A 23957-nucleotide genomic window follows, 5' to 3' on the forward strand; every position below is an offset into this window, starting at 1 on the left:
GCATCAAATAGAATTGTGAGCTGTATCATAAAGACAGAAAAGTTATTTTAACTGATTTGTTTTTATATAACTTATTATATTGATAAGAAGCTGTGGAAGTAATCATGTAGACCACTAGATGGCAAATCATTTAGCTTGAGTTTTTTTATTTGATTAAAGAGATCTGAATATTATTTGATGAAAAAATATTTTGATAATATCTGGATGCTAGTGGATATTTTGCATTGTAGTAGAATAAAAATAAAATGTTCATTTTTCTACTCTGTAGAAAGTCAGTTGAATTTAATAAACTTTTATTAAACACATACTTTGTTAATAGGACTATGCTAAATGTTGGAGAAACTATTATGATTAAATAATAACCTATACTTATATACCACTTTTGAGTTCACAACCATAAGCGAGTAGGGGGAGATGGGAGGCTTCATAGAATTGGGACAACTTCTAACAAAGTCCTCCATCTGTTGCCTTCTTGTGAAATGGAGGTGAATCTGGTTTTTTAAAGGCTATGTCAGTACTGATCAAGCTCTTGTAGGTTTCATTGAGCTAGAAGGATTTCAGGAATTGACCAGGTGACAGACTATCTGTTGTCTAAGAATCAGCCTAGCTTAATTTGGAAAGACTCTTCATCAAAAAGATAGCACCTGGAAAAGAATGCTTTGGTCACACTTTTAACTTAAGCATCCAATGCTTTCTAGTCATTTCTAAGTCTAATTAATGGTCTACACTTCTTGCTTCTGGCATCTAGAAGTTAAATGGCATGTTATCTTATTTATTTGTAGTTAGTTGTCATTAATTTTAATAGATTACTAATGAGTACAAATGACCTATAAAAATCTATCCATAAATGTTCATTATCTTCTAATATTCTTACAGCCCTATGCCGTCTCACATCTGAATCTTTGTGCAGGAATCATGGTCACAGCCTCCCATAATCCAAAGCAGGATAATGGTTACAAGGTATTTTTATATTCCTTCTCTTATATTTCAAATAGAGCTTAAACACTAGGCTTGTGTGCATCAGTGAAAATCTTTTGCTGATTCTTGTGTTTATTAAATTCTTTAGGTCTATTGGGATAATGGAGCTCAGATCATTTCTCCTCATGACAAAGGAATTTCTCAAGCTATTGAAGAAAATCAGGAACCATGGACTAAAGCATGGGATGACAGTATAATTAATAACAATCCACTTCTTCATGATCCATACTCTACAATCAATAAAGATTATTTTGAAGAATTAAAGAAATATTGTTTTCACAGGTAAATAAGTCCTATTTGTTTTAGCCAAATAAAACCTTACTTGAGATGTAGTTTAATTTATTCAGCCATTCATTCAACAAACAAAAAGGGAATATTTGAAATTCATTGTGCTAGGTACAGAGAAAATTCTGTGATTAAAAAGTATCTTGGGGGGCAGCTAGGTGGCGCAGTGGATAAAGCACTGGCCCTGGATTCAGGAGGACCTGAGTTCAAATCCGGCCTCAGACACTTGACACACTTACTAGCTGTGTGACCCTGGGCAAGTCTGCCCCACAAAAAAAAAAAAAGTATCTTGTGGGGGCAGCTAGGTGGCGCAGTGGATAAAGCACTGGCCCTGGATTCAGGAGGACCTGAGTTCAAATGTGGATTCAGATACTTGTCACTTACTAGCTATGTAACCCTGGGCAAGTCATTTAACCCTCATTGCTTTACAAAAAAAAAAAAAGTATCTTTATTGGCAGTATTTTATACACTAAACCAATACTAAACCTAATGTAGGATAGTGGAAATATGCTGGGTTTGGAGCCAGATTACCTGGCTGGACGGGTCACCTAAAATGAGTCACTTGACATCTCTGGACTTTTATTTCCTCCATGTAAAAATCCACCGATTTTCAGAAAATGCTCATTGTTTATGATTGGTTATATTGGTTCAACAGCTCTGTATTCCATTTTTGCTAACTTTCAAAATGTCAGTTTCATATTTTGAAGTAGAGTAAATTGATTGCAATCTTTAAAAGCTTTATAGGAAAATCAGGCTTTTGTAGATCTTAACTGAATTAAAATTTTTTATTTTAAAAAAGCATTTTTTGGGGGCAGCTAGGTGGTGCAGTGGATAGAGCACTGGCCCTGGATTCAGAAGGACCTGAGTTCAAATCCAGCTTCAGACACTTGATATTTACTAGCTGTGTGACCCTGGGCAAGTCTCTTAACCCCAATTGCCTCACCAAAAAAAAAAGAAAGAAAGAAAAAAGAATTATATGCAATGTGGTTATTTTTTCCCTTACTAGTATTTTTTTCCAGTTACATTTAAGGATAGTTTTCAATATTGATTATTTTTGGGGGGGGTGGGGCAGTGAGGGTTAAGTGACTTGCCCAGGGTCATACAGCTAGTATGTGTCACAGCTAGTATAAGACCAGATTTGAACTCAGGTCCTTCTGAATCCAGGACCAGTGCTCTATCCACTGCACCACCTAGCTGCCCCCTCAATATTGATTTTTATAAGATTTTGAGTTCCAAATTTTTCTCCCTCCATCCTTTCCCTCCCCCTTCCCCAAGATAGCAAGCAATCTGATAGAGATTATATGTGGACAACCAATGTGGTTATTTCTTAGCTTTTTTAAGAATCTTACCTCATTGGTGTCCAGACATTCCCATTTTTAATAACATTAATATTTGAGTTAAAATATCATCTTTAATTTCAGAAATGTCAACAAATCATCAACATTGAAATTTGTCCATACTTCTGTTCATGGAGTGGGCCATGATTTTGTACAATCTGCTTTCAAGGCATTTGACTTTGTTCCTCCTGATGCTGTTCCTGAACAGAAAGTTCCTGACCCAGAGTTTCCAACAGTAAAATACCCAAATCCTGAAGAGGGTAAAGGTGTCTTGGTAACTTTTTCTGATTTAAAAAACTCTATTTAGGGGTAGCTAAATGGAGGAGTGGATAGAGCACCAGACATGGAGCCAGGAGGACCTGAATTCAAATTAGACCTCAAACACTTATTAGCTGTGTGACCCATGGCAACTTAACCCTGATTGCCTCCAAAAAATTTTTTTAAACAAATTATTTAGTGTGTTCAGAGCAGTTAATAACAAATAAAATAAGGTTTTCTAGCAGTCAGTGGTGCTGGCCTTTCAATAAAATAGAAATTTCCTTTTATCATCAAAGACTTTGTTTTAACATAAGCTAGTTATTGATTTTCCAAAGGATCCTTCAAATTGAATATATATTTCAGTTTTGACTGAGAATGCTATGCTGTTTCAATGTCATGCCCCACATTGCCTTTATGTCAGAAAGAACTAGGAACAAAAATGAGATATTCTGTAGTTTGCATCACTATGGGATTATTGAGGTCTATCTTTATGTTGTGGCTGGCACTTGAAACCTTTTTCAAAGTTAGACTAAGTAGGAAATTCATATAATCTGTTTACTATGTACCTAATCTAGATAGTGTAGAAGTACTAATGCTATTACATATTTGTTACTAAGATGGCTCTAGTGAATTAATACAGGATGGCTTTAATTGTGCCTCTAATTCTGCTATGGCTGGTGGCCTCCCTTCATTAAAGAACATCATGTACAATGATTACCTGTAGTAATCTCTAGAAATCACAATAGATTTGGAATTTTTTTCATTTCAAAAAAGAATTGAGATTTTTTTTGACTATTAATTTTTTCTTGATTAAAGTAATTGTTTTCTTCTAACTCTTTTGCAGACATTATCATTTGCTTTGGCTGAAAAAACACAGGCTAAAATTATTTTAGCAAATGATCCAGATGCTGATAGACTTGCAGTAGCAGAAAAGCAAGAAAGGTAAGTTTAACAGCTTTAAGTTGTTGGGTTTTTTCCAGATATATTTTTAATATGCAAATTTATAATATTGTCTTTTGGGAACTATTATTTGTGAAACTGCAAGATGAATATAGGCTTCATCTCATGTTTTTGGTAGCTTATTTTAATTATTTTTTGATTAATTTGCAAACGGGATAGAAATAATTTTAAAGTATTTCCTTCTATTTCTCTAGCACATAGCAAAATACAGAAGTATGAGGATTTAAAGTTAAACTTTACGAATTTAATATTCGTTCTCATGTACTTTTGTTTGGCATTTTATAATACATTTTCACTTATATAGCTATCTTTATATTTACAAGTACATAATTTATGTTATATCCATAGGCTAGCAATACAGGTGTATATATATATATATATATATATATTTTTTTTTTTTGCGGGGCACTGGAGGGTTAAGTGACTTGCCCAGGGTCACACAGCTAGTGTCAAGTGTCTGAGGCCGGATTTGAACTCAGGTACTCCTGAATCCAGGGCCGGTGCTTTATCCACTGTGCAACCTAGCTGCTCCCAGGTAAATATTTTTTGATAGAAAGAGTACTCAAGTCACTTTCAATCAGAAAATGAAATTTATTTAGCAATCCCAACTTTGAGATTAAGGACTTGGGTTTCCCTCATGGGTTGTTTTTTTCCCTCATTATTTTCAGTGTCCTTTTTCAAGATTGCTCTAATGATAGATGTGTCATTTTTTCCCCTCAGTGGTGAATGGAAAGTGTTTTCTGGAAATGAGACGGGGGCTCTTTTAGGTTGGTGGCTCTTTACCAGTTGGAAGGAAAAGAATCAAGATCGCAATGCTCTTAAAGACCTGTACATGTTATCCAGCACAGTTTCTTCCAAGATCCTGAGGGCCATTGCCTTAAAGGAAGGTTTTCATTTTGAGGTAATATGTTTGTACAACTCTGCTCTTTATTTTCATTGCTCAGTAGAAGACATTAAGATATTTTTCTTTTACCTTTTGCCCCATTAGGAAACATTAACTGGCTTTAAGTGGATGGGAAATCGAGCCAAACAACTGATAGACCAGGGGAAAACTGTTCTATTTGCATTTGAAGAAGCTATAGGTAAGAAGTAATAATTAGCATAATTTAATCTATCATAAAACTTCAGTTGATTAAAAATAAGATATTTTGAATCTGGAAAGAAATAAGTTCTTTATTCAAATCAGATGTGATGGGAGAAGTCAATACACTTTTTAAAGAAGTGGTTCTTTTGGGTGGCAGCTAGGTGCCGCAGTGGATAGAGCATTGGCCCTGGATTCAGGAGGACCTGAGTTCAAATCCAACCTCAGATACTTGACACTTACTAGCTGTGTAACCCTGGGCAAGTCACTTAACCCTCTTTGCCCTGCCCAAAAAAGAAAAAAAAAGTGATTTTTTAGTGGACAAAAATAGTATCCAGATTTTTTTTCCCCCAATTAAAAGCACTGAACTATCATATGAGAAATTAAATTGGCTAAAATAGGAATCATGATTAGGTTTCATGCTTGCCTCTCTTTTCAAATGATGAAAAACATTTAACAGCTTCTATATGTGTGCTTCCAAAAGGCTCTTAGGTAGTTTTTGAAAGGCAAGTTTGTAGAAACTTGCTTCTGGGAAAATAATGTTCTCTCTCTTTGGTAGCTGCTGAGTCATACCTAAATTTGACCCATTCCTCCCCAAAATATTGTACTGGGCACTGCAACTTTAGCAATATTTGCAATGACAGGGAATTAATCCATGCTCTCAAAGTATTATGGAACATTAGGGAAGTCCTCATGAGCTTATCAGATAAAAAATTTGAGAAAAATTGTCATAGCAATGTAAATTAATAGAGTGAAGGTTATAATTACCAAAGATTACATTTTGTATTTTTGTGCTAGGAACATTTCAGTCTCTTGGTAGTCATTATAAGTTATTCATAACATAGGATACCTAATTCTAATATTTTGTTAACAAATTTGAGAAAAATGTCTACAAGGTTTTAAAGTTTTAAATGTTATCTTCAGAAATTTTAATTCCACAATTTTATTTCTTAAACACCCTTTGTACTTGACTGTTAGATATTCGGTAAATAAATATAAAATGAACAACATTGCTCTAGCTAGGTGGCATAGGGGATAAAGCATCAGGCCTAGAGTCAGAAAGACCTGTGTTCAAATCTGACCACAGACACTTATTAGCTGTGTGACCCTGTGCAAGTTACTTGACCCTGTTTGCCTCAGTTTTCTCATCTGTAAAAAATGTGGGGGCAGCTAGATGGCGCAGTGGTTAAAGCACCGACCCTGGATTCAGGAGTACCTGAGTTCAAATCCGGCCTCAGACACTTGACACTTACTAGCTGTGTGACCGTGGGCAAGTCACTTAACCCCCATTGCCTAAAAAAAAAAAAAATGTGGAGAAGGAAATAGCAAACCACTCCAGTATCTGCCAAGAAATCCCCAGATGGGATCACAAAGAGTTGGACATGACTGAAAATAACAAAAAACTACAAATGAAATAAAAGACATTGCTCCCAATGTCTAGGAGCATACAATTTTGGGAGGGGGGGAGTCAAGGCACACACACACACACACACACACACATAATAGCTAAGAAATAGTACAAGGTTACTGCCTTGTAATTAAAGCCACAGCAAGTAAAAATGGTAATAGGTGCTATAGCAAAGAGACCATATGATAGTAGACTGGAGTGAGAGGGGACAGCCTCCTAGAGAGGACCTCATACTTGTAAAGTATGCATAAGACGTTGCATAGATGGATCAAAGATGTTCTGTGTTGAGTAAATAACATGAGTGTTCTGCAGTTCCTACTTCTTTTATGCGTACAGTACACAATAGTGTAAATTGTAGGGGAATCCATTCTGATATGTTGATATGTATGTTTTCTGTAGGATATATGTGCTGTCCTTTTGTTCTGGACAAAGATGGTGTCAGCGCTGCTGTTATAATTGCAGAATTGGCTAGTTTTCTGGCAACTAAGAATTTGTCTTTGGCACAGCAACTAAAAGCCATCTATGTTGAGTAAGTTTTTGCCGATTTTTTGGTAATTATAACGTAAAAGGGGGTTGTGATTATAGCAAATCAATATTTCTCGAATGCATGTATGCAAGTCAATGTACTAGGTGCTACAGGGCACACAATGAAGTATAAGACATAGACTCTGTCTTTATAAAGCTTATAGCCCCGTAAGGAAAGTAAGAGGTACAAAAATAATTATAATTGAGGTCAAATGTGAATGTGCGACATAAAGTGCTATGGTAATTCAGTGGAGGACAAGTGTGTGTGTGTGTGTGTGTGTGTGTGTGTGTGTGTGTGTGTGTATGGGGGGAGAAGCTGGAAGAAGCTAGCCTTCAGCAACCAGAATAACAAAAGGCTTAAAGAAAAGGTGGGACTTATTGAAGGCATTCTAGGCCTTGGGAGTAGGGAGAGCCAGAGAGCTTGGGCATTGTTTGGTGGGCAGAGGTATTAGGGAACCAGGAAGGATTTTCAAACGGGGAGGGGTTAACTTGAGCAAAAGCACTCTCTTAAAATTGCACAGCAAACAGTGTGTAGGATGGACTAGAAGGCGGCCAATCCTGAGCCTTCTTGTTTCTTTTGCTCTATACTCATGTGCTAACTTCATTAATTCCCCTGGCTTTAATTACCATCCCTATACATATGACTTCTAGACTTAAAAGCTTCAGGCCTTCATTACCAGCTTCCTATTGGATGTTTCAAACTGTAATTCCTAAGGGCATCTCAAACTCAACACACCCAAAACAAACCTTGTTATCTTTTCCCCAAAACCCACCCCTTTCATACAGTTTTCTATTTAATGTCGAGGGCACCATCATCCAGTCACCAAGGTTCAAAACTTTGGTCATCCTCAACTTCTTAGTCTCTTTTACCCCTACGTGTATGATGAGTTTCCAAATCTTCCCTTTATCTCTTGCATACATTTTCTTCTCTCTATTTACATGGCTAGTACCCTAGTTCAAGCCTTCATCATCTCTCACCCAAAGTATTGCAGTAACTTCCTAATTGACCTGCCTGCTTCATCCTCCACACAGCCACCAAAGGGATTTTCCTCAATTGCAGAACTAACCATGTCACCCCTTTTTAGCTTCCTATTACCTCTTGCATCAAATGTAGTCTCCTCAGTTTGGCATTTAAAGCTTTTCCCAGTCTGACCTCTCCTCCACTTCCAGCCTTAGCACATTACAAATCCATCTTCCTGATGCACAGCTGTGATCATGCCACACACATTCCCAGTTCAATAAACACCAGCGGCTCCCTATTACCTCTAGGATCAAATATAAAATCCTCCATCTAGCATTTCAAGCCGTTTATAACCTGGCCTCTTCTAACCTTCCCAGTGTTCCACCTTACTCCCCACCATGGACTCTGTCATCCAGTGACACCAGCCTTCTTGCTGTTCCTCACACGTGTCATTCCTGTCTCATTTTCATTTACTGTCCCCCATGCCCAGAACTTTCTTCTTCATCTCTATGGCCTCTCATCCCTGGCTTCTTTCAAGTCTCAGCTAAAGTCCCACCTTTGCAAGAAGCCTTTCCTAGTCCTCTTTAACCTTAGTACCTTCTCCATTTATCCTTTGTAGATCTTGTTTGTGCAAAGATGCTTGTATGGTGTCTCCCTACTAAATAATAACAAATATAGCTAACATTATATAGTCGTTACTATGTACCAGGTACCATGTTATTCATTGTATTATTTCATTTGATCCTCACAAGGGCTCTGAGAGAGAAATGTTGTTATTACCCTCATTTTACAGAGGAGGAAACTGAGGCAAAGAGGTAAAGTGATTTGCCCAGGCTACACAGCTAGTAAGTGTCTGAGGCTGGATTTTAACTTGGATCTTCCAGAGCTCTATCCACTGTGCCAGAACAGAGATTGTTTTTTATCTTTCTTTGTATGCCAAGCACTTAGTGCAGTATCTGGTATGTATAAGGGGCTTGGGTTTTGCTTATTAACTCAACTTGACTTGATAATACTCATTTTCATGTGTTCGATGGTGCCGTGAAATTGGACTTCTTGCTATTATACATAAAAGACTTTCCATTTTCTGTCTACATGCCTTTGCACAGTATGTTCTCCATACTTTCGGTGCAGTCCCGTCATACCTCTATAAATCCTTGGTCTTCTACCTTTTGCATAAGGCATTTCCTAATTCTCCCAGCTCCTAGTCCTTTCACCTTGAAGGTTGCTTTGTATCTGCTTCATATATATTGTATATATGTAACCTAATAGAATGTAAACTGCTTAGGTTAGGAACTGTTTAACTTTGTCTTTGTATGGCCAGCACTTAGGTAGTGCTTGGCATCCATTCTTTGCTTAATAAATACTTGTCAGTTGATTGACTGTTATAGTAAGTGAGGTATGAAATTGATAAGATTATGAGGGTTGTGGCAGGCAGTGTGAAATGATTACTTCAATATGGAAATGGTGCTGTGGTGAAAGGCAATTTAAAGGAAGAATTTATAAGACCACTTGACAGATTGGATGTGGGGAACAAAAGAATGTATAGTTTGAAGGCTGAATGACTAGGGAAATGATACCATTATGTTGGTATTATTAAGAGACATGAGGAAATCTAGAGATGGGACAAGTTTGGGGGGAGGGTGGAGAGAAGTGTCAAACTTTTGACATGTTAAATTTAAATTGACCTCAGAATAACCAAGTAAAGTAGAACAGAAAGTCATTAGAGATATGGCATCTTGGAGTGCAGGAGAGAGGTCAGAACTGGGGGATATAAATTTGGGAATCATCCAAATAAAAGTAATAGTTGGAAATTTTGGTGGTAAATGAGATCTTCAGAGGAGCATAGAGGGAGGAACAAAGGACTTAGGACTAATTTTCTGGGGTTAACCACATTTAGAAGAGGGAAGATGAAGTAGAGACAGCTAGCATAGTTCCATGTCCCAGAAATCAATGGGAGAATTTCACGGTTAGAGTATTAAAGGAAACAAATTTTGGAGAAATGTAAAGAGCAATAAGCTCTAAGAAAAGGTAATTGGAGTTGCCAATTAAAGCAAGGGTTGTAATCTTTTTAAAAATAAATTTTCTTTATATCAACATTAATTTTTTAACATTTTGAGTTCCAAATTCTCTCCATCTGGCCCCCTCTCCCACCTGTTCAGGAGGTATACAATATAACAAATTATAATATGAAGTGATGCAAAACATAGTATTTTCACATTAGTCATATGTTGTCTCCCCCCCACCAAAAAAAAGACAAGAAAAATAAAGTGATAAAAATATGCTTCAATTTGCACTGGGTTCATCAGTTCTCTTTCTGAAGGTAGATACTATATTTCATCATGAGTCTCTTGTAATTGTCTTGGGTCATTGTATTGATTAGAATAGCTAAATCTTTAACAATTGATCATTGTTACAGTATTGCAGTTACTGTATACAGTGTTCTCTTGGTTCTGCTCACTTTATTCTGTATCAGTTCATATAAGTCTTCCCAAGTTTTTCTGAAACCATCCCCCACTTCATTTGTAGTACATTTGTAGTTCATTTCTAGTACAGTAGTATTTTCATCACAACATATACTATAGTTTGTTCAGCCATTCCCCAATTGATAAACATCCCTTTAACTTCCAGTTCTTTGCCACTACAAAAAGAGCTACTCTAAGTATTTTTGTACATATAGGTCCTTTTCCTTTTCTTTGAACTCTTTGAGATATGGGCCTCGTATTAGCTGTGCTGGCTCAAAGGGTATATATGCACAGTTTTATAGCCCTCTGGGCATAGTCTCAAATTGTTCTCCAGAACAGTTGGGCTAGTTCACAATTCTACCAACAGTGCATTAGTATACCTATTCTTCCACATCCCCACCAGCATTTGTTATTTTCCTTTTCATTGAGGTTTAATTATAAAGATATCCAAAAAACCCAAGTTCACCCAGAAGGTAATGTGGGCCTTTCTAAGAGCATGTGAGATATGCATTTATAGTCAAAGAAGAGACACATCCCACTGATTTTTTTTTTCCTTTTACATTTTATAAGAGAATTGTCAGTAAAAGTCACTTTTTTTTTTGTGGGGCAGTTGGGGCTAAGTGACTTGCCCGGGGTCACACAGCTAGTAAGTGTTAAGTGTCTGAGGTTGGATTTGAACTCAGGTCCTCCTGAATCCAGGGCCGGTGCTCTATCCACTGTGCCACCTAGCTGCCCCAAAAGTCACTTTTAAATGAAACTGAGATTAGAGTCATTGCCATGAACCCTAATATAACAATAAATAGGATTAATATTAGACTTTTGTTTCTAAGGGAATTTGGCAATATTATATTCTGGAAACTAAGTTATTCCATAAAAATTATTAATTTTATTTATTTCATTAATATGATGATACCTGGTGCTGATATTCTGTTGAGACTGAGCTAAGGTGCCAGCTATATCCTTTAAAGCCTTTTGTTCTCTTTGAATTTCAAAGAGTGCTTTTGAAGATTTTTCTTTAGCCCTTCTCCTTTTCTGCCTTGTACCATGCCTGCTTATGTGCATGTATTCATCTGAACCTACCATCTTTCAAAATTATGAATTACTGTAGTGAAAGAATTTTACCTCTGTATTTTCAGCACCTACCACAGTACCTTATTATTAGTATATGTTTCCTAAATGTTTGTTGAATTAAGTTTTGTTGTTGATGAATAGAGAAGAGCTCTTATTATATTCCAGATACTAGGCTAAATGCTAGAGGTAAAAAATACAAGAAGACAAGACAATCTCTATTCTGAAGGAGCTTACATTCTAATAATGGGATACAAAATCTACAAGAGGAAAGGCAAAACAAAAAAAAAAAAGAAAAAATAGTAAAGAAGAAAGAAACAATAGAAGGGAAAGGGGGAAAAAAGAAGGAAGGGAAAGAGAAAGGGGAAAAGGAGAAAGGGGAGGGCTCCTGAATTCAATGCATTTGGCACTGTGCAATAAAGAGACTAAATTAGTATTTTTTTTAAAAAATCATCTATAAAGTTTTACATTACTTTCTTCAAAAATAAAATAAATGCTGTTTAGGAGCATACTACTCAGTTCCTTCAGGTACTATTAAACATTATAGCTCTCACCCTTGATAGAAACAGGATGTTACGGCTGTCATAGCCCAATTTTGCTGACTCCCTACCCGTATGGTAACATTACATTGGTAATAAAGCTCTCATTCAGCTGGAGAAAAAAAAAAAAAAGAGGAAAGGCAGCTAGTGGGTGGGAGAGAAGACCAGAAAATAAGCTAAAAGTAAAGTGAGAAGCATACCTAGGGCCCCTCAAAATAGGACTTTTTTTTTTAGGAAAGGACTCACCAGTCATTGAGGTGTCATCCTTGGGTGTTCAAGTCTGTTGCTGCCTATGTCAGCCAATTTAATACAATCATACATTTAGAGCTATAAGAGAGTAGAATAGAAAGTGAGATGGGAATGAAGTGGTGAGAAAACTTGCTAGACTTATAATCAGGAGCCCTGGGTCCCAGGCCCAGTTCTCCCACTGTGTATGATATTGGGTAAATCACTTAACTACTCAGTGCCAAAATTTCTTTATGTCAAAGGGGGTTGGACTAGCTAATTTTACTGGTTTCAATCATCCCTAAAATTCTGTGATTCCATGTCCTATTAATCAATCAAATTTTTTTATATTAAATGTTTTATATATATATATATATATATATATATATATATATATATATATATATATATACACAGTTGTTTCTCTCTTTGATTTGATAGGTATGGCTATCATATTACCAAGGCCTCATATTTTATTTGCCATGACCAAAACATCATCAAAAATTTATTTGAAAACCTTAGAAATTATGATGGCAAGAACACTTACCCAAAGACTTGTGGCAAATTTGAAGTTTCTGGAGTTAGGGATCTTACCACAGGCTATGATAGCAGCCAACCTGACAAAAAAGCTGTGAGTATTTTTGTTGACTTATATGGTTAAACTTCATTTCCGTGTACACACTGAATCTTTGATCTAAAGAAACAGAAACTACAGAAGTAATTTATGCTAGGCATGAATATTGTTATTCTACTTCATGGCTTCAAAATATGGATTGCAGACCCTCCATGCCTTAATAGCTACTATGGCCAAAAGTAAATTCCTCTCCTTGTATGCCACCTTCTTGTGATAGGTTTCTTCAAACCTAGCTAGATTAATCCTCAAACACCACAGTCTTTCTTTTTTCTTTCTTTCTTTTTTTTTTTCGAAATTATTGTACAAGAATGAACATTCTATACATTCTCAAAAATTTCTGAATAGACCTATTTCTACCACTGCCTCTGTATTACAGTACCCTGTATTGTAATAAAAGTTCAATTTCCTTCAATCTTTTTTCCATATAAATATTTTATTATTTTCCAGTTACATTTAGAAATGATTTTCAACATTTGTTTTTATAATATTTCTAGTTTCAAATTTTTCTCCTCTCCCCTCCCTGCCCCCTCCCCAAGACTGCAGGTAATCTGATATAGGCTTTATATGTACAATCACATTAAACATATTTCTGGATTAGTCATGTAATGAGAGAGGAATCAGAGCCAAAAAGGAAAAACCTCAAAAAAGAAAAACTACAAAAACAATAGAAATAGTATGGTTCGATCTGCAACAGGTTTTTTTTCTGGATTTGGAGAGCATTTTCCATCATGAGACCTTTGAAACTATCTTGGGCCATTGTATTGCTGAGAAGAATCAAATCTATCACAGTTGATCATGTGTAATTTAAGATTCTAAATGTGGGTTCTAATCTGTTCCCCCAGTTTTGGGGAAACTGACTAAAATCACTGATAAAACGAGTTTAGGTTTTTAAGGGTTTATTGAAAGATAGAAAGAGAAAGATTGAGAACAGAATTTCAACAGCCTGGCATTCCTATCTTTCCTCAAATTTCCTGTGAAGTCCTCTGCCGTCACCACTACCATAAAGTCAGGAACCAAAAAGAGACAGAGCTCCCCGCGCAGGCCCTCTTTCTTCCTTCCTGTCCCCTCCCCCAAAATAGGAGGCTCCTCAAGTTGATTGGCTGGTAGCCTTGATAGACAGCACCCATGAGCAAACGTCACTTCCTGATGCCAAGGAAAAGCCACATGGCCTTGTCCTCTGAGGAATTCTCCTCATGGTGGAACTTTTCTATAGTAAGTCTCCAGTAGGTGGCATCATACCAATCATTCCAATCAACACACAATGTTATTGATACTGAAACACCACAGTCTTTCAATAGGCCTTTATACCTTAAGATCTGCTAGCAATAGCCTTTGAGACAACCCAAGGCCTTGTCCATGCTAAAATGTGATCTTGGAAAAGAATTTTAATGGAGTTTAGTTACAAGCAAAGTATAAAAAAACATAGGGAGTTGACAATCAGTATTCTTTGGTCTAAAAAAATTGATTTTAGCTTAAAATATTTTTTAATGTCTGAACTAATGTAGGAAATCCTAACCACAAACTAAGTTTTCAGTTTTCACACCTTAAACATCATGACTGGAAAGTACTAGACTGGAAATGAAGAGACCTAGGGTTTTGTCTTACTCTGTGACCCCTGACAATTAGCAGTGTGTCCAGCTTCCTTATTTATAAAATTAAGTGGTTGGACTAAGGTCCCTTCTAACCCTGACATTCTGTGATTTACTTTGTGTTTGCCATTGAAATCAAAATAAGTTTCATGGAAAGAACAGAAACTATTGCAGGGTATATGAATAGAATAGGAACATTGATAAATTGAAATGAAGACTTATTTTCTTTAATCTCTAATAATAATGATTCTTTTTGACATTTACCTTTTTATTATTTTAATATCTTCATGAACAAAAGAAATATTGTACCAGTGAAATATGGATTAATTCATCAAATGTTATTACTAGCAATAAATTCTAATCTAATTGAGCAAAAAAAAATCTGAGGGATAAATTAGCTGGCAAGCAAGGAAATTTTGGAGTAAGTCACTATTCTTTCTCATTTTATAATGTCACTTGATTGTCTTAAATTCAATTTGGATATGTAGTATTTTTATCATGTATGTGATATTTTCCCCCTAACTTTATAAATATCGGTTTCTCAAGATTATTTTTGTGTTCATTTTTCCCCTCAAAGGAAACAGATTAGTCATGTCAGAATATTTTATGAAGGTTCATAATGTATACATAAATATGAACATTAAATATGTTGTACCTCTAACTTCATTCATAGATTCTCCCTACAAGTAAAAGCAGTCAAATGATTACTTTTACCTTTGCAAATGGAGGAGTGGCAACTATGAGGACCAGTGGAACAGAGCCCAAAATCAAATATTATTCTGAACTCTGTGTGCCTCCTGGAAACAGGTACTGTAGAGCAGAGAGAATGGTTTTATCCACTAAACTTCTTGATTGGTTCTTCTAAACATTAAGAAAAATGGTTTCATGGTTCATCGTGTAATTAAATGACAATAATAAATTTGGATTGCTATTTTAAACTATAATGTATCATTCTTATAGTTGAAGACAGAGTGGTTCAGTATAAATATTAGACGGGCAGCTAGGTGGTACAGTGGATAGAGCACTGGCCCTGGATTCAGGAGGACCTGAGTTCAAATCCGGCCTCGGACACTTGACACTTACTAGCTGTGTGACCCTGGGCAAATCACTTAACCCTCATTGCCCTGCCCAAAAGAAGAAGAAGAAGAAGAAGAAGACTAGAGGACTGGAGTTAAAATGTGGTTCTGTCTGTTAAAACAGCAGATTCCAGCACACTGCAAATTCAGTCCTCCCCTGTCACCCCCTTGTGACTTTGAACAAGTTGTTTAACTTTTCTAGGCCTCATTTTCTAATCTGTAAAATTTGGGATTTGATGAAATCTCTGAGGTGTCTGAACTCTACATTTATGATCCTATTAAATTGGCTGCTCTCCTAATGATATAGATAGCGAGTTTACTTCTTCATTATTTTGTAGAGAATTAAAAGATTCTTTTTAGAAGTCTTAATTATATTGGTTTGCATAATCAGGCTTAGTGGACCAAGGGAAGTAGAACATAGGGGCTGGGAATCTTCTAAGGAAGAAGGGGGTGAAGTGAGGATGACAAATTCACTGACTTGGTGCCAAAATCCAACAGAGGGTATGAGACCAGAGGGATTGATTATTACCAGGTAACGAGTCGTTAGGAAACAAAGGCCTAATACATATCTAAAGTCTGAAGTTTGTCATAAGTATCCCTGTCTTCTTCAAACCTCCTACCCCACCTATTACCTACTCCAGCTCACTCCTTCCACTGTGCCCTCTGGAATTCCTGTTTCATAGTACACAAACTTCTCTTCATTATGGATCTCTTTCTCTCATACTCCTTCCATCTACTACTAATGCTGAGATCTGACAGCAGTCCCCTGTTGGCATTACACTTCTGGCCCAACTCCACCACTGGTTCTACCATCACCTACAATACACTGATCTTGGGAGAGGAAGTTGGGATATATTTTGTTCATCCCTGTCATTTCCAGACTTTCCCTTTTCCACTATAACCTCTCCTCTCGAATTTCATAGTATCAAAAATTTCTACCCAATCCAGATGATGATGATGGCATTATATTCCAACCCCCACATCATTTTCTTTCCTTTTTCTATGCGTTTAGCACCTGGTTTACCCTTTTCCTCCTCCCCTTTTCCTGACCTGGTACTAGGCAACTTCAACATCTATGTCAAGTTGACTTGAATCTTCAAACTCCCCAACATCTCAATTCCTTAGTCTCATTTAATTACAATATTCTACTCTTTCATCCTACTTCAGCCAAATACAGGAGTGGTCATATATTAGATCTCACCATTAGCCAGAAATGTTCCATTTCCCTAATTAAAATTGACATTCCTCTTTATGACCATAGCCTGCTATCATTCCTTCTCTCCCTATATTTCACCCTTCCTAAACTCATTCTTCATTGAGCCCTGTAATACCTCCACTCCTCAATACTTTTTTTTTTTGGCAAGGCAATTGGGGTTAAGTGACTTGCCTAGGGTCACACAGCTAGTTAGTGTTAAGTGTCTGACACCGAATTTGAACTCAGGTCTTCCTGACTCCAGAGCCAGTGCGCTATCCACTGCGCCATCTAGCTGCCCCCCCAATACTTTTTAATACCATTATCTTTGTTCTGACTATACTGTCCTCCCTCTCCAGTCCTGAATCCGTGTTTAGATCATTCAACTTCACCTTCTCTTCTTAACCTTGACACCTTGTCCTCTCATTGCTCATCACTTGCCAAACCTTAGTCCTGCATTACTCCCACCATACAACTCTGTTTCTATTCAAGTTCTGCTGAACAAAACCAGAGGAAGTTTCGGAATCAACACTAACTAGAAACATAGTAAATTCATCATATCCACCTTCCGCAGCAGCAAGTCAATTTTTTTATTCTTCCTTAATTTATTTCCTGCCTTACTTTCCTTAAAAACTTCCCCAAACCTTTTCTTCTCTCATTAACTCTCCTTTAACTCCAACTGTTCTCCCTCTCCCAACTAAGGACATTGCCTCCTCCTTTACTAAGGAAATTGAACTATCCATTAGGACCTCCCTCTTCTACCCTTCTCTTTATCTCAAAACCCCTTGGCATCATCCCTCTCTTCTCCTTTCTCCTGGTTTCTGACAAAGAGGAAGCTCTTTTCCTTGCCCAGATCAATCCCTCTACATTTTACCTTTATTCATCTCCTCTTGTCTTCTCCAATAGATTGTAAAGGTGATCTTCCTCTCTCTTTTTCTCTTTAATCTTCATCCCCTCCCAATCTACTGGCTCCTTCGATATTGTATTTAAACATGCCCATATATCCTCCATTAAAAAAAATAATCTCCACTAGACTCTACCATCCCCTCAAACTGTCATCCTATAGCTGTCCTTCCTGTCTCAAACTATGCTTGCCATGGGACAGCTAGGTGGTTACAATAGATAGAGCACTGTCCCTGAAGTTGGGAGGATTTGAGTTCAAATCTCACCTCAGACACTTACTAGCCCTGTGACTCTGGACAAGTCACTTAACTCCAATTGCCTTAAATATCCAGGACCATCTCCAGTCATGCAGTGATAAGTATATTGCCACTGGACCTAGATGAATCTGGAGGAAAGGGTGAGGTTGGTGACCTTGGACAGCCCTCCATCATTTAAATGCAATTCAGTGCAAGTTATGACATCACCCAGATGGTCTTCTTCAGGAATGAAGGACAAACACCAATGCTTGCCGCCTCTATTTCTTCTACTCTCCTCAACCTTTTGCGATCTGGTTTCCAAAATCACTAGTTCTCTCCAAAGTTACCACTGATCTCTTAATTGCCAAAAGCTTTTTCTTCTCATTCCTCATCCTTTGCAATCTGTGCTGCATTTGACATGCTGTACCACATCCTCCTCCTAGATATGCCATTCTCTCTGGACTTCCATGACACTGCTCTCTCCTGGTTCTCCCTTTATCTGTTTTTAACTACTCCTTTTCAGTTTCCTTTATTAGTTTATCCTTCTAAGCATGAGTGTTCCCAATTTCTTTGTCCGAAGTCCTCTATACCATGCTCCCATATGGGGTCACGTAACTGAATGTGGAGATCACAAAAAACTTTAAAACTGAATGTTCCAGAGACCTCTCAGATTTAGTTAGCATGTCCACAGAAGAACCTATTTCCTTAAAAACTTAACATTCATTTTTTAAAAACTCTTGAGTTCCAAATTACTTTCCTCTATCCAGCCCCTCCCCCACCCATTGAGAAGGCAAGCAGTGATATCAGTTATGAAAGCAAGAAAAATAGTGAAAAAATTATACTTCAATTTGTTCATCAGTTTTCTGTCTGGATATGGATAGCATTTTTCATCATGAGTCCTCTGAAATTGTCTTGGATTGTTGTATTGATCAGAGTAGCCAAGTCTTTTACAGTTGATCATCATTACAGTATTGCTTTTAGTGTGTATAATAATTTCCTGGTTCTGCTCACTTCACTCTGCATCAATTAATGTAAGTTTTCCCAGGTTTTTCTGAGACCATCCTGCTCAGCATTTCTTATAGGACAATAGTATTCCATCACAATCATATACCACAACCCACATGTTATTTATAGCAGTTCTTTTTGTGGTGACAAAGAATTAGAAATTGAGGGGATGCCCATCAACTGGGGAATCGTTGAACAAGTTGTGGTATATGAATGTAATGGAATATGATTGTACTAAAAGATATGATGAACAGGATGATTTCAGAAAAACCTGAAAAGACTTACATGAACTGATGCTGAATGAAGTGAGCAGAACCCAGAGAATATTGTACATAGTAACAGCAACATTGTACGATGATCAACTGTGATAGACTTAGCTCTTCTCAGCAAATACAATGATCTAAGACTATTTGAAAAGACTCATGATGGAAAATGTTATTCACACCCAGAGAAAGAACTTATGGAATCTGAATGCAGATTGAAGCATACTATTTTCATTTTTATTTTTTCTTTCTTGTGGTTTTTTCCCCTTTTGTTCTTAATTCTTCTTTCACAACATGACTAATGTGGAGAATGTGTTCACCATGATTGTACATCTATGACCTATATCAGATTGCTTTCTGTCTTGGGGAGAGAGAGAGAGAGAAAAATTTAGAACTCAAAAAACTCAATTCATTTTTATGATGTTAAAAATATTTTTACATGTAATTGGAAAAAATGAAATACTATTAGATGGGAGGAAAAAAAGCCGCAATCATATAACCACAACCTATTCAGCCATTCCCAAATTGATGAGCATCTTTTTAATGTCCAATTCTTAGTCACTACAAAAAGAGCTTCTATTTGATATTTTTGTACAAAAAGGTCCTTTTCCTTTTTCTTTGATCTCGTTGGGATACAGACCTAGTAATGGGCCAAAGAGTATGCACAGGGGGCAGCTAGGTGGCACAGTGGATAAAGCACTGGCCCTGGATTCAGAAGGACCCGAGTTCAAAGCTGGCCTCAGACCCTTAACACTAACGAGCTGTGTGACCCTGGGCAAGTCACTTAAACCCCATTGCCTCTCAAAAACCAAAAAAGAGTATGCACAGCTTTATAGCCCATTGGGCATAGTTCCAAATTGTTCTCGGTACAGTTGAACCATTTCACAACTCCACCAACAGTGCATTAGTGTACCTGTTCTTCCACGTACCCTCCAGCATTTGTCATTTTCCTTTTCTGTCATAGAACTTGTCATCTTTACCCCTAAACCCATCCTTCTAAACTTCCCTCTTTCTGTCTAAGGTACCACCATTCTTCTGGTCTCCCATATTCCTAAACTTGGCATTATTCTTGACTTCTTACTCTCCCTTACCTCACATATCCAGTCAGTTATCAAATAATGCCATTTCTACCTCCCTATCTCTCACATCTGCTCTCTGCATTTCTAGCCTTATCTTATACCAACACTTTCATGTGTTCTATATCCTTGACAAATTTTTCTATTCTCCATCCTTCCTCACAACCATTCTCTTGTTGTACTTTTCTTTTTCTGCCTTTATACTTTTTCATAAGTAATAGATTTTGACCTGGAGGGAACCTTAAAAGTCCTGTAGACAACCCCCTCATTTTACAGGTGAGAAACTTGTGGCACAGAGAGTTTAAGCGACTTGCCCAAGGACACACAGATTGGTAATGGCAGAGCTGGAATTCAGACTCAAGTCCTCTGACTTATAATCCATTGTTTTCTGTACTGTGCTCTCTCCCCAATTGATTCCTCTTTCCTCAGTCTTCATCTGTTGAACTCCCACACCTTTCCTTTGAGGCCCAGTATAGGTACATCCATCAAGCCTTTCCTGAACTACTCTGCTGAAATGATCTCTCCCACTCCAGTTGGTCATAGAACAATTATAACACTCTCCTTTGTATCATGCTTATTTGTGGATAAATCATCTTCCCCCACTAGCTTTTAAACCCTCACTGGGATCTCTCATTTATCTGTCACTGTGCTTAGTAGTATATTTTGTTCATTCATTCATACACACACACACACACGTATAAATATGTAATGTATGCACACATGCATATACATTCACACACATGTACAATGCACACAAGAATGTGTATAAATGCATGTGTGTACATGTATCTATACATATACACATTCATGTGATGATATGCACGCATATGTTTTGCTTTGGGGTCTCTTCACACTTAAAATTTCATTGGTGGAATGGACTTCCTCCACTGACACAGGTCATCAGAAACTTGCCATTTCCTATAAATTAACTGCCCTTTGTCCCAGCTGTTAAGTATTAAGAGTAAGTATTAAGACTGCATAAGAGGCAGGGCTTTGCTCCTAGGCCAGCATTCCATACTTGAACACAATAAGCTCTGAATAATTGTTGGATTGAATTAAGATTTTATGGTTTTAATATACAATGAACATAATTTATCATTAGCATCCTAAGAATAAATGTCTTTATTATGCCCTTTAACATTGTTTCAGGCTCTGGAGCTAATGTGACTGACCATTTTAAAAATACACAAATTTAAGAATCTTTGACTATAAATATAATCATAGACTCTTATCTTTCCATTACCAACATAAGTAGTAACCTAAGGCAACACTCTTGGTTATTTAGGAACAGAAGACCAAAACTGTTAGGTTTCTTTCTTTCTTTTTTTGGTGGGGCAATGAGAGTTGAGTGACTTGCCCAGGGTGACACAGCTAGTAAGTGTCAAGTGTCTGAGGCCAGATTTGAACTCAGGTCCTCCTGAATCCAGGGCTGGTGCTTTATCCACTGCGCCACCTAGCAGCACCCAAAACTGTTAGGTTTTGTGTTGTTTAAAATCTAAATTGTGGGTTCTGATCTGCCCCCCTCCCCAGTCTTGGGGGGAAGCTGGCTAAAATCACTGATAAATTCAGCAAGAGTTTAGGCTTTTAAAGATTTATTAACACATATATTATAAGTTAGTGAAGAGAGATTGAGAACAGATTCCTTATAGCATGGAAATCTTAGCTCAGATCTAATTTGGTATAGCCAGAGAGAAAGAAAGCTATTTCCTTTCCTAGCAGCTCACGTGAAATCTCACCACCAAGCTGGGTGTCTGAAGGACTAAGAGGCCTCCCCCCTCTCCATCTGCCACCATGCTGGTTCTTCCTTACCAAAAAAAAAGTTCTTCTATGAGCAAGCGTCCACTTCCTCATTCCTCTCTCCCTCCCCCAAAGGGGAGGTCCTTCAAGCTGGTTGGTTGAGAGTGGTCTCTTGCTGACGTCAGTAGTACACCAACATGTCACTCAGGGATGGCCAGGTGTAGCCTCCATCCAATCATCTTTAAGTAGGTACTTAGTTTCTCATTCTCACCCAATTCAAATAATACTAAATCAATCAGGTGGGGCCCCTGGGCATCTGCCAAATTCCATTATTTTATCACAGTTTCTTAAATATTTTAATGAGAGTGCAACAAGAAAAGGGAATTACTATATGTGTGAACTTACAGAGAGAACTTTGGGGGAAATAAACAAGTGTTGAAACTTTAATTGTATATAAAGTTCATGAGATTTTTTTCCCCTTAGAAATTGCACAAAATAGGTACTACTCTTTTAATTTTCTCTTTAACTTGAAAAAAAATGTTCCTTTTGTTGTTTGGTTTTTAGAAGTGTGCTTTAGTAATTTAATAGTAACCTGTTAATTTGAAATCTTGTCTTTTCCCTCCAGTGATGATGAACAACTGAAGAAAGAACTAGATGATCTTGTCAGTTCCATTGAAGAATACTTCTTTCAGCCAGAAAAAAATAAGCTACAGCCTAAGTCAGAGTAAAGTATTATTACTGTGTTCATAATTGTACTTAACCTGCAGTTATGTTGAGCTGAGAAAGCCATATTTTTTTGAGACCAAATAATGCAAATTGTGACTAAGATGTTTATATTTTTACAGAAAGATACATTTCTTATTGTCTACAGTTTTGACGTTTTCTATAAATAGGAAAGAACTAATAGCTGTAGTAAAACATTTGTCTTTTCAAAACTTTGAAGTGTGGTATGTTATTAGAAGTAAATGTAAAATTGTTTCTATGGGCTTCAGATGATATTGCACGTTATGCCTTAATTTGCATAAATGCCTTTTTTCTTCATAATGTTGGCTTTCTTCTCCCTCTACCCCTCAGTCCTAGTTTAGTGGAAAATAAAAAAAAGTAGAGTTGTTTAGATTTTTGAAAGAGGGCAGTTCCTGCCTATTGTATAGGATGGCAAACTTCAGTTACTTAGGTATTAAGCAAAATGCTACTTAAAACACGAAAAGAAATGATTTGTTCACAAGCAGGAGAACCTGCAGTTTGGGGAGAGAGAATACAGTGCATTCTTCAAGGAAAAGTACTTGAAAAGTAGTGATTAAACTATCTTCGTTTCCAAGACACCATTATATATGTTGCATAGATTCTAAAAATATTTCAACATTTTTTGTGTTCTTTTAAAATAAAATATACTTTACTGTTTCTGCAGTTAATCTGGAACACCAAAGAATTGGTTTTTTGAAACATAAATAGCTTAATAAATAGTTGGGGCTATTTTTGACTATAGCATGTATTTTTTCTTTGTGAAAATTTGGCAAAATTTTGTGTAACATTTGAATTTTTAAATAGGAAGTAGCATTACTGGATTTCCCCCTTTTTTCTAATAAAATTTTCAAGATTTTTCCCTTTTCTAAGGCAGATTCTGCCACCTGTGCCTTTCACCTTCCTTCTCAGAAACACTGGCTTTGCAACCCTTTAGATTAAGTGAAATGGATTAAAATCAATATTTATAACCTGTCAGTTAATCAACAAGCCATTTATTATGTGCCTACTGTGTGTCAGTTGAAAAGCAGCAGCATCTTCCCAGCAGTGACTAGGAAGTCCGCTTCAAATCAGGTAGATCTGTGTGTGACACATAGTGGTTCTGTGATCCTGGGCCAGGACTACTTAACCTTTCAGTGCCCTAGGCCACTTTTGAAAATCAGAAATTTCATAGCTATTGCTGGTCTGTATAAGCAAGGGATTTCCTCATTAGCACAGAGTGCACTGTTTTGTTGTGGGATTTCTGTGTGTGTGTGTGTGTGTGTGTGTGTGTGTGTTAGGCACTATGGATATCAAGACAAAAACAGGACTTTGTGCCTTCAAGGAATATATATTCCTTCAATAAACAAAATGAGCATATGTCCTCTTAATCAAATTTCAAGTACCAGAAATGTTAAAAGTTTGTTTCATTCTTGATG

At 36.9% G+C, this 23957-nt stretch overlaps 1 protein-coding gene across 1 annotated transcript in view; it reads left to right on the top strand.

Moving 5' to 3' along the window:
• The window catches only part of PGM2 (phosphoglucomutase 2), a 36652-nt gene extending 13130 nt beyond the window's left edge, over nt 1-23522 (top strand). Inside the window, exons 5-14 of the mRNA XM_043973443.1 lie at nt 877-960; nt 1067-1260; nt 2685-2874; nt 3703-3800; nt 4539-4719; nt 4807-4900; nt 6707-6836; nt 12529-12718; nt 14984-15117; nt 22424-23522. Of these exons, the coding sequence (XP_043829378.1) occupies nt 877-960; nt 1067-1260; nt 2685-2874; nt 3703-3800; nt 4539-4719; nt 4807-4900; nt 6707-6836; nt 12529-12718; nt 14984-15117; nt 22424-22526 (1398 nt within the window). The 3' untranslated portion in view covers nt 22527-23522. The remainder of the gene's footprint in view (nt 1-876; nt 961-1066; nt 1261-2684; nt 2875-3702; nt 3801-4538; nt 4720-4806; nt 4901-6706; nt 6837-12528; nt 12719-14983; nt 15118-22423) is intronic.
• Nucleotides 23523-23957: the final 435 nt, after the last annotated feature.

Source organism: Dromiciops gliroides, chromosome 6 (genome assembly GCF_019393635.1).
Source record: "Dromiciops gliroides isolate mDroGli1 chromosome 6, mDroGli1.pri, whole genome shotgun sequence".
Taxonomy (NCBI): domain Eukaryota; kingdom Metazoa; phylum Chordata; class Mammalia; order Microbiotheria; family Microbiotheriidae; genus Dromiciops; species Dromiciops gliroides.